Raw genomic sequence first — 12,406 nt, 5'->3', positions numbered from 1 at the left:
GAAATATATTTTATAAATTCTGGCATTTAATGATACTAATTTTTGAGCCACTGAACCATATTTCAGGAAAAAATATAAAATAATTGATATTAAAGTATTGTTTATCAGTTCCTTTTCTTTATTATTAATTTCTTTCTTTTTTTTTCTGAACTGATAATGTAGCATTGTATCTGATTACAGTAAATTTTCCTTCCTTTCAACATAGTGAAAATTTGCATAATGATGAAATATTTAAATGGTTAAATCCTTTGCTATTTATTTTAATTCAAATCCAGCATATTATTATATATATTCAGAACTCAAACTGTTCATCTTCATCTAAACCTTCAATTAAATTCCACAATGCAAACCTCCTGGCACTCAAGCCACAGTTCATGTTTATTCAACTGCGCCTGTGTCTTGAAAAAGTGTTGAAGTTTGGGGGTTTTCTGGTGAGACTCCACATTCTGACATCACCTTGGCCATGTCAGTGATTGGCTGTGGGAAGGACGAAGAGGAGTTTATAGCCGGTAAGAGCAAGTGAATGAGTGAGTGAGAGAGCAGAGGAAGTATTCAATCTGGGTCACTCACTCCTAGGAGCCTGCCTTCTCACTCCAGGACTGCAAAGGGGTAAGATTTATTCTGACAACTTCATTATCTTCAAATCAAATACATCACATTTTACATCTCTGGACTTAGTTTTGAATTTTTAATTTAAATGTAGATATTAACACACTGTATAGAATTGCTATGTAATTTAAAACATCATTAAACTTACTACCTCAGATTTTGGATTCTTTCCAAAACTCTCAGTTTATAAACCTATACATGTAAATAAGTTCTTATCATGTACATAAACTAGAAAATTATGCTTCCTACTTTCCACCTCTGCACCCCAGACATAACTGTGTTTACTTATTCTGGTTCAAATTCAAAACAGCCTGACGGAAATACTATTTTGCATTTACAAATCTGCCTCGATATATGCTGAATTCTCTGTCAATTATGCCTAATCTGTACTTCAATTATAAGGAATATCTTGTCAATATGTTATATATTCAGTTTCAGCGTGTTAATATCCTATAGCTCTAAAATCAGAATGGAAAAGTGTACAGTACTAGGGAAATGAATAATGTTTTTAGTTTATCATACTCCTCCCAATAAAAACTTGCAATTAGATTCTCAAAACAATTCTTTAAGAATGTTTGAATTGTTGTCTGGGTTAGTAGTGGGCACTGTGAGGTCTTTGCTTTTGATGAATCACAAAGTAAATAAAATGAGATTTATGTAGGCAGCCAATTTCTGCCTACAAGAATCCTTTGGTTCTCTTTATACTATTCCTGGTATGTTTTTATGTAGTTGTTTTTATGGTTTGTTATGAGAAATTTTATACTCGGAACTCTTTCTACAGTTCCATGTATTTAAGTTTTTAGCTCTTTAAGATATTGTAATTATTCCAACCTTTTTCATAAAACTGCAGAGCAGTAGTCTTCCTGCTTGTTGTGGGCTGCATCACAGGTGGCCAAGTTCCAAATGTTATTCAGAGCGCCCCAGCAGCAATGAAAGCTTTTTAACCAGATGGGCCCCCTTGAGGGGCAAAGCCTCTTTCTCCCTGTGTGCCCACCAGAAACTTTTACCAAAGTAGATGGGACTGTAAGCAAGTTTGTAGGCATCAAAATCAAAAGACCTACCCGGCCGCAGATAAAGTATAAATGAGTACCCAAGACAGCTTCTCCAGGCCTTAAGCCATACTCTGCTTAATGTTTAGAGTCAGACACTCAAAAGGAGGCAATAAATCTTGGCTAATGATGATAAAATGCAAAATCTAGCTTCAGGGTATAGTATATGACATGGGTTTCATGCATTTTAAATATTGCTTTTCCTAGTATGTTTATGGGGAAATATTGCTTCTAAAACGTTGCCAAAGCTGTCACTCTGGAGGAGAGAGTGCTCTCAGTTAAATGTGTTTCTCAATGCAAGTGCTGGGTGTTAGCGGCTTTCAGCTACGTTTGTTCAACTTCTATTCAAATAGGATTTCATCAAAGGGAATAAAATTAAGATAGGCTTTCCCTATCGCTCTCCTTTTACCTCTGAGGAATCTATGTGGAGCTGAGATCTTTGAAGGCTCAAACCCCAGGAATGACCACAAACTTTTCCTATTCTGAGAGCGGCATCTTTAATTCTTCCGTAGAACTGAAGTCTCCATCATGGCTCCAACCCTGACCTTGGAGAGCCCCACATTCATTCCACAAAAATCTCCCCCACTTATGATGGAAAGCTTAAATGGAGCTGGAGAACAATGTAACTTGAGGGCATTTGCCTCTAGTACCCCAAGATGAACTCTGATATCTCGTCTCACAGAGTCATCCTTAAACATGGATACTGGGTACCACGTTATGAGAATAATATTTCATATATCATGGATCTTTGCACACACTTAAACAATATCAAGTATTCTAAGATATTCATTGGATAATGGCACCTAGTCTCCACTTTACAAATGAATTTTTAGTTCAAAAGCTATATAGAAGCTGGAAACTGCCTCTAGGATAATCAGCATAAAAGCTATCATTTGAATGTATTCAGTTTTTGCTTCGTTTTTCGTGTAAACAAAACAAACAGATGACATGACCACACTGCTGATGTTCCCGTGTCAATATTAGGAGACCTCCTTGCCCTACTGTGAAGGATTCAAAGCACTCAAGCCCCTGGCAGTGACGAAATGGCCTTCCACTGACAAGTCAGAGTGGAGAGGTTAAAACCAAATATGGAACTCACCATTATTCAAATAGATGGGTAAAGTCAGCCTTCCACCACTCAAATAGAAGGAAAAATGCTAGAGCAAAAGCAGAAATTTTTTCTAATTAGTCAAAACCATAACTGGACAAAAATGAAAATAAATTAAATACTTCATCTCCTAGTATGAGCAAAAAAGTTACACTCTTAGTTTTACGCATTAATTTTACCACCTCATTAATTCCAGAAGCAATCACCAAGATGAAGACGGCTTTAATTTTGCTCAGCATTTTGGGAATGGCCTGTGCTTTCTCAGTAAGTTCTTTATTAAAAAAACATAGAGTTATTTCCAATTTTGTCTTTCTATATTTAAGAGAGAATATGTACTAATTAAATGCTCTTTTAAACAGATGAAAAATTTGCATCAAAGAGCCAAATTAGAGGATTCTGAAGAAAATGGGGTAATTCATTTTTTACATACTTCCTTGGCTTGACTACATTTACCTAGATTTACTGCACATGAAACATGAATCTATCATTTATTGTGTTTATGCAGGTCTTTAAGTACCGGCCCCGATATTATCTTTACAAGCATGCCTACTTTTATCCTCCTCTAAAACGATTTCCAGTTCAGGTAAGTATAAAAATTAATTTTCCTTCCCACCCATTACAATTAAAAGGGAATCAAATTTAAGTATGAAACACCTAAATTCAACTCTCACTAAAATTCAGCCAGGAAGATCACCTACTATAAACAGTTTGTTTTTAATATAATAAAATAAAATGTATTCCTAAGTTTTCTTTTAAAGCAGAGGTACACACACACACACAGCAAACTCATTTGGGTTCAGGCTAGAATGATATAATTAAAGCAAACACCATAGCACACTGAGTTCAGGTATTTTTGGCTAATTCACCAACAAAAGTGGACAATTTTATCAATAGTTAACAATTAGGTCAGTGATAAGGCCACTAACTGCCATACTATAGTTGTCATATAGCTGTTTTACTGTCATATAGCTATTTCACACTGAATAATTTAGAGTCCTTTAAGAAGGACTTAAGAAGAAAAAATTGACTCATGAACAGCAGACACCATTAAAATAAAAATTCCTGACAATCAATGGCTTGCTGAAGATTTTCCCAGACTTTGACTTGTGTGGCTCACTAGAACAATACATCACGTGTTGGAGCATTACTCTAGTGGAAATGTCACTCGAGAACTGCACAGGAAAGAGAGAAATTCATGAAGTGAACTGAAAAGCTTGTGAGAAAGGCAAAACATCCTCAAAATTTGTAAACAAACAAACAAAAAATAACTACACACTAAAAATAAGAGTTTCTGTTTTTACTGGGTTACCTGTGAAGAGGGTTCTGAAAACTGGAGGGTGTGGTGCTGATCTTAAATAGACAACAAGCCAGAATTGTGCTATTTTTATTACTACACAGTTTGGGTTCAGGGCACCAATTATGCACCATCTGACCCAGGACTCCTGAGACATGAAAAGCAGTCAGGATGCTGAAAACGGTGCCTCAGCACAGTGGCTTGGCATAGCATCTTACCATATGTTGGGCTAACCCATCTCTAACTCATACAGTGATAGAAAATGATCATCTTAAAGTATTTCTAGCACCATAATAATTATGGGGAATGTGTGTGGCCACAGAAATATGAGCACAAATGATACAAAGGTTGGGGGCTTTCAGAATTGCCTTCCATTACTTGGTTTGCCCACAAATAAACAGTGCTCATTTGAAGCTTTGTTGTCTTTCTTAAACGAAATGGAAATGACAATAAATTTAAGTTTCTGATTACCCCCTCAACTTTTCTAAAATATCATATACTTAGAGATATTCCCACCTAGAAACTTTTATAGATACAGATGTGTGGCCCAGTGCAAATGTCTGTAGAGAAAGGATATTAGGAGAAGTTATATTTTTCCTTACTGATAGACCCAAAGCTCACAGATTCTTGAGGAGATCTTTAATACACAAAATTTCCACAGATCATATGCAGACAGGTCTACCTCAACCAATGTAGAATCTGTAAATAAGAGAGCTGTTTTCAGGTAGAATCCAATAACACGTATCTCCCAATCCAACAGTCTGATCTAGTGTTTATGATCTGTTGTCTTACTTTACAAAGTTTGATTTCTAAGGTTTCTCCCCTTATGTGTCTACTTTTATGTTTCCATAGCTCTTTATTATTTATTTTCTTAAGCCTTGTTAAGTATTTAGTGCCCAAATTCTCACCCCAAAATGCATTAAGCTTCATTGGCTTTAAAATTCATATTTTATCCAAACAAATAGAAGCAGTTCCAACAGAACCTTATGCTTTATTCACCTCTGGGCTAGGGAAGGCACAACCATTAAGGTCTTGGCAGTGGAAGAGCAGGTCTAATTATTCTCTTTTCCACCCAAGGTTATTCTTGGCTCCAGGGCACAAGCATTCCCTTTCCCTGGGCGGATGGTGTGGCCACCTGAAGAATGAGCCCAAGGCGGGGAGCCCTGAGCAGGGTTGGGACAGAAGTGTTTTCTCTGATCTCTGACCCTAAGGTCCTTCTGCAGTTGTATTTTCTAAGATCCAGGGTACTTAAATGAGTCACCAGAATCAAAGATAAATCTGCAGGACAGAAAATGACAGAATCTTAAGTTGGGTATCTACTTGTATACTTAGTGTCATTAAGAAGTGGTTGCAGAAAAGGAAGGAAAATCTAATTTGGGCCAACATTGGGACAGATGAAGCATCTCCACTACTGTCTTAAAGGCTCAGATAACAGATGTTTAGATATACATTTCCTTTTAAAAAGTAGCAAAGTTCATTAACTTACAATTTTATTTTTATATACAGACTTTAATTTATTCTCATTCAATATTGAGCTTTTTAGAGAAATAGTACTCATACATTTCTTATGTGAGTAGATGAATTTTCCTCTTATATAACTATATATATATACACACACACATACACTTCATTGAGGGATTAGCTTTAATTAGATTAAAATATACTAAAAATTACACGCGAATTTAATTTCAAGTCAAATTCCAATTTAAGTTCACCAGGAGAACTCATTATTTAAGAAAATCATCCAGTAACAACTTATATTTTATGATAAGCTTAGTCCTCACTTCATTCATATAATCATAAAGAAAATAAAACAATGAGATCTATGTCTTAGCCCAAGATTTGTCTTGAACTGATTGGAGAAGTCACAACTATTGTGGATTTCAGATTCCTTCTCTGTAAAATCAAGAAATTGGACCAGATAATCCTCTTGTTCTCTCAGAGCTAAGCCACACTGTGATTCATTGCTCTAGTTTTCACATAGAATATGTTTCAACATATTGTTAATGCTTTCGAGGTTGAAAATGGAGCATTTCAATGCATATCTTGATCACTGTAAGATGCCCTTCTCTCTAACCTCATTTTATTTATGTCCAATCCCCTCATATCTTTCTCACAGCAGCATGAGGACTATCCTAAGTAAATAAATGTATGTACATATATATTCATACACATATGGATTCATGTATACGTATTTTTTTAGAGCAGCAGTGACTCATCTGAAGAAAACGCAGATGGTGATAGCTCAGAAGAGGAGGAAGAAGAGGTAAGGAATTTCTGCAGGTTTTTTCATAACCAGGCAGCACAAAAAACAAATAGGAAACTAGTCTCCTGTACTCCAGACTCAGCAAATAACCATCGCCAGCTTACCAACTGCCCACAGTCTTCTATTTTGGACAAATGGAATGTTATTTAAATTAAAACTAACTAAAATGACCTGTTTAAAACACTATTGCAGTTTGGGGTTAAAGTTACCTGTTCGTGGTACACAAATACAAAAGTGTCTCTATTTTAAGTGGAAGAAATATAAATTCTGATCAAAAAAAGAAGTGTTATTTATATTTAGGTGGATTGAGCATGATAGTAAAAGACAAATACACAATAATCCTAAACTCAGCGCAATACTTGTTTTAAGGACTAAACTTGAAAAATTCAATTTAATAAGTGGGTAGTATATGAAAGCTAATCTTACATCCTCTACAATGTTATTGTGATTCATCCGCCTTTCTGGACTCATAAAGTAGTTCTTTTCTACTTGTTCTTCCTAATTGGAATTTCATGTCTTTTTGCCTAATAATAAAATTCATGTTTTCATAGAAATGGAAATAATCAAGATGTACAGATACCTTACTATACAGTACTACAAATTAGTGTCGTTTGTGGCTAAAATTCATCCATATAACTTGGAAATTGTGCTAACGTGTTTATAACTGACACTCTTGCCCATGGAAACATACTAATTAGGTACATTTTTCTGGATAGTCAATTATAGCCACCCACTGGTTTAGGAACCTTCTAAATTCAGGTATTCTTAGATGCTATTTATGAAGGGACAATGACAGTCCAAATGGATCATGGGTAAACGTCTACTGTCCTGAAAACAAAGTGGTGTGGGAAGTTTAAAAGTGACAAATAATTAGTTTGATATTTTTAAAAACCATTTTATGTTACTTTTAGTAACATTTTCAGTACCATAATTTACCCCAATAGCTTTTAAAGGAAGACCTTACAAGAATGTTGTCAGTACCAAGAAAAATGCCACCTACTAAATCCCACAAAATTTTGCCTGGAGTTCCACATAATAATCTTACTCAAGAGCTAAACTAGGGTAATCCATTTCACTACAGCTGTTTGCCGTACAATGACTGCAAAATTGCCTTGCCAGCTAGACTTCCCAACTAGACTGCGTACCTTTTGGCACTGGTTCTTCATTTGTTGTGATGGTGGACTCTGATGAAATCCCACATACTTAATATTTTGCCAACAATCTCTGAACATTTATGGTCCTCCCAGCACTCATCTGCAAACTGCATGACCCAGGAGACTAGAGACCTCGGGTTACAATCCCTGCTTTGAGGAGGAGCAGTGCTGTACCCTCACTGCCTCGCCCAGTTTCTTGTACACATATAGTGCCCGGTAAATGTTTGCTGGTTTGGTTTTGAAACTTCAGAGGGCACTTATTAAATGCTCCAAAGACCATTTATTCAAAGTGATAACAGAAAACCAAATGAATAAAACTGGGAATTGCCCATCCTGAAGAGAGTTTAAAACCTCTCTGTTTCACCATTTCTTCCCTAAAATTTCATTGGCAATTCAGGTTAAATAGAGTCCCTAAGAATTATAGTCCCATGAGAAGGTGCTTAGGCATATTTTCTATTTAAAGATAATACATTTTTCCTACTCCTAAATTATTCAGTTTCACTTTTTAAAAACTTTTATTGAAATATAATGTACCTAATAACACAATTATCATAAGTGTACAGATGACTGAAATTTCAAAAATTGAACACTCAAGAGTAACTGGCCCCCGTATAAAAAAAGCAGCACATGCTTTGTGCTCCATTGCATTCATTAACCATCCCCACCACAGGCAACTGCTATGTTGACTCCTAAAAGGTAGATTGCTCTTGACTCTTTTTGTGTTATACATGGAATCGCACAGCGCCTACTCTTCTGCGTGTGGCCTCTTCCACTCTCAGCTTCAGCGGTTGACCCATTTGGTTCTATAGCTATAAATCGTTCATTCTCATTGTGAGTGTTTTATTATGCAAATGTACCACAATGTGTTATTCTTCTGTTGATGGGCATCTGGGGAGTTTTCAGGTCTGGGCTATGACAGAAAAGCACTTCTGTGAACATTCTAGTCCTCCTTCTTCGTGAACATATGAAATGTCCACACTTCAAACAGTCTGCTTATGTTCAACCTGACGAGATGCGACCAAACAGTTTCCCAAAGCTGATACACTGATGTAAACTCCCACCATCTGCATACGCGCCTTACGGTGGCTCTGCATTCTCACCAACGCTTGTTCCTTTCAGTATTTTTAGCCATTCTAGGGGGCTAATAACACTTTCTAAGCACACATTATTGCTGATTTGTCTATTCAAAAAGATATATAAGGCCTAATACCCATCAAAAGACTGACCTATTTTCCTTTTTAACTCACTGCAGCAGGACATCATTAAATAAAGTACTAGGACAAGAGAGGGTGTCATAGGAGAAAACGTAGAATCCTATTAGTTGGGAGTTCAGGACCGCAGTCATGACTCAGCCGCAAATGAACTGCCATCTCTTTGACCTCATCCAAGTCATTTATCCCATTGGACTTCAGGTTTTTCATGGAGTAAGAGCGCAGGACCCAGCCTGTATCTTCTCCTTCTCTAAGCATCTTTCTGCCTTCTCCCCCGAAAAGGTTAGCCTGTTGGACTAAAGCATATAAACATGAAAAAAACAAATAAACAGTATGGTGTTTGTGGGATATTTGACACAATTAGCTTGGAGACTGTTTTGGGGTGGACTCTACTACTCCCAAGAGTTCATTGAAAACAGTGGAATTACAAACCTAGAGAAACAAACACAGTCTTCTTTAGTTACTTTGTTTTAGTAATAAGGTAGGCTAAATCTGGGTTTTGTTTGTTTTTAAAGTCTTAAAATATAGGCTGCCTAGTTTAAAGTTATCCTAACATCACCATCCTTTAAAAGTACACTGAAATAAATTCAACTTTCTAGTACTCATTTAAAGTAAGTAAATTCTTTGTATGAATTCCTGACTTTAAATATTAGCAATGAATTACATTGGGAAATTAATTCAATCAACAATTGCCTAACAACATGGAGTAAAGGCAAAAGAATAAAATGTTAAAGATGATAGTAACATTCAGTTGAGGAGTGGTAATTTTTTTTAAAAAATCTTCATGCAATAACATAATAATATCACTAAGGATTTCTTGATGTGTTTAGTTTCTTCATTGCACAGAAAAATTGTATGTCAAATGCCTGAAATCTTTTGAATACTTCACACAGCACAGAACTGGCTTATATATCGGCAGATGGATTTTGAATTTAATATATCTTTTTTTTTCTTTAAAAGCTCCTGAAAATAAATGAAATACATTCACTTCTTTTTGGTAGAAAATAAGACATGCAATCAATTTGTTTGAAGACAGGGGTTTCTATAAAAAATCCCTTCCTGAAAAAATAGCCTAGGTGTAGTGTAGACAATTCACATAAATCCTAATCATCATCGAAACTGTCCTGGTGTAATAGAAAGGCTCAGCTTTTTTTAGTTAGAAAGATACAGTTTCATCACTTAGTATGAGACTTTGAACACGTTATTTAACTTATCTGAGTTCACTTTCCTTTTCTAAAGAGTGTGAGTAATAATTCTACCTTACAAGGCTGCTAAAAGGAATAAAAAATAGGTATAAAGTTCTCAGCTGATTTGTCAGCAAATACAATAATTAACGTACTATCATGTCATGTAGTTATTAACAAGACTTCAAGGGCCTAAGCCATGTATGGTATGACACCATACAGTCAGATACGCTGAAACTATTACACAAATATTTTTGAAATGATTAAATACAACTTAGAAATATCTAAAACACACTACAGTGAAGTAAATACGATGAGAAAACGGAACTGAGTTCTGAGAAGTGAAAGGTGCAAACGGCGTAAGAGGAAGCAGAATTGTAACATCGGGTGAGAAACTGGCTGAGGGATATGGAGCATTTTTCCAGTAATGGTTCATGATTCCAGCAAATCTTGAGTTATCTTCTGGCTAAAATAACTTTTCTTGCTCTGGACATTTCCCCCAGGAGACTTCAAATGAGGAAGAAAACAATGAAGAGAATGAAGATTCTGATGCAAATGAAGACGAAGATTCTGAGGCTGAGAACGCCACCCTTTCCACTACCACGCTTGGCTATGGAGAGGAGATCACACCTGGAACTGGGAATATAGGTCTGGCTGGCATCCAACTTCCCAAGAAGGTAACAACTCCTCCAAAATGTTGAATCTGACCTCATTTCTTTACTGAAGTCTGAGGTTATCCTGACACTATACACAGAGTATTTTATACTATCTTCGTTAATTCGTGAAAAAGTAAGAACAGGTACAACGCCCTTATTTACAAATAAGAAAGATCTTCTTCCAGGCAAGTCCTCTCCCCATGTTGTTACACTGACTTTCAGCACTATCACAGAACACTAAGGACGAGCACTGTAGCAAAGGATATAAGGTCCCGAGAGATGCCATTGCATGTCAGGGGAGAGGATTCCGAGACAGAGAAAGTGAGCAGCAAAGCTATAGAAAGCATCTCCCACAGAGAAGACGTACTTAGCAGGTTTCTTTCTCTCTGCCAAAACCCAATGATAACAGGCACTGATTCAGAATTTTTAACACCCCTCCCCCCACTAATTCTTTTGTAAGTTTAATCGGCTTCAGTTCAAAAGTCCACATAGAGCAAGGCTGACAGCACAGCCTGTGTTGGACAAAGTATGGCCTTAAGTTCTCTGTTTTACACACCTAGATTTGGATTCTTTCAAACTTTTTCTTACAGGCTGGGAATATAGGAAAGAAGGCTACAAAAGAGGAGGAAAGTGATGAAGAAGAGGAGGAAGAGGAAGAAAATGAAAACGAAGAAAATGAAGCAGAAGTGGACGATAATGAGCAAGTCACCAACGGCACCAGCACCAACAGCACAGAGGTGGACTCTGGCAACGGCAGCAGCGGTGGGGACCGTGGAGAGGAAGAGGGCGTCACTGACTGCCAGCGCCAAAGGAACCACAGTGGCTGGAGGGCAGGGCAACGGTGGCTCTAAGGTCACCACCTCTCCAAATGGCAGGTTTGTGCCTACGCCTCCACCCGGGGAGGTCCATGGGACTACCCCGCCCCCAGCTGGGAAAACCACCACCCCTGGATACGAGGAGTACGAACAAACAGGCACCAGTGAGTATGACACTGGATATGAAATCTACGAAAATGAGAATGGTGACCCACGTGGGGACAATTTCCGAGCCTATGAGGATGAGTACAGCTACTACAAAGGGCGTGGCTACGACAGCTATGACGGTCAAGATTACTCCTACCACCAGTGAGGGCCCAGACTGGGGCGGACTCACCCGCGCTGGCGTCATGCGTGGCTACCGTTTTCCAAGTTCAACTCAGGAAGGTGCAATACAACAAATGTGCATATTATAACGTGGAATGGTGCTGCTGTTCCAAAGTGGCTCTCTGCAGTTGCTTCTGCAGGTGATGGGCTTCCTGTTGCTTTTCCCTGGTATGTTATTGAAAGGTTGTAAATCAGGGTCGTTGGTCAAGTGGTAAACCAGTGCATGAGACCGAGTGAGACTGAATGTTTTGAGGTTGTAGTTCTATAAATAGTATTTTAATGTGTTTGCACTAACTGCTAAAACATACTCTTTGTGCAAGAAGTGCTTCTTAGAAGAGATTCACTGACATTATTAGTAACACTGTATACAATAAATGTGTAGTTCTTTAATCACGTTACCTAACCATCACTGTATATTAGGTTTAATAATCATCCTCATGTATTTTTATGTGACCTGTATGTATATTCTATCAATGGGTTTTATCACAAATAAAAATGCAATCCTTCAAATGTGTTATAATTAAGAAGAAAAATGAGAGATTTAGAACTGAAAAAGGTGAGACCAGTGGGAGGACAATTCAGCTAAAGGATGGAAGCTTATTTCCACTACGGTTTAAAACTCAGAAGGACTGAGCCATTTTCTCATGGATAGGTCAACATAACTAAGATTATGACATGCTTGTGGGCCGGGTCCACCATGCATATTGGGGGAATAAATGGCTTTTATTGGCGT

General features: G+C 37.2%; 1 protein-coding gene across 1 annotated transcript; it reads left to right on the top strand.

Moving 5' to 3' along the window:
* Window positions 1–471: 471 nt before the first annotated feature.
* IBSP (integrin binding sialoprotein) lies at window positions 472–12,089 on the top strand. Its single transcript, XM_006175481.3, is given in 8 exon segments — window positions 472–609; window positions 2,963–3,030; window positions 3,126–3,176; window positions 3,272–3,349; window positions 6,264–6,326; window positions 10,379–10,552; window positions 11,122–11,328; window positions 11,330–12,089. Coding segments are annotated over 7 exon segments (957 nt in total). The 5' UTR covers window positions 472–609; window positions 2,963–2,976; the 3' UTR covers window positions 11,660–12,089.
* Window positions 12,090–12,406: the final 317 nt, after the last annotated feature.

Source organism: Camelus ferus, chromosome 2 (assembly GCF_009834535.1).
Source record: "Camelus ferus isolate YT-003-E chromosome 2, BCGSAC_Cfer_1.0, whole genome shotgun sequence".
NCBI lineage: Eukaryota > Metazoa > Chordata > Mammalia > Artiodactyla > Camelidae > Camelus > Camelus ferus.
This window is presented reverse-complemented; position numbering and strand designations above follow the sequence as displayed.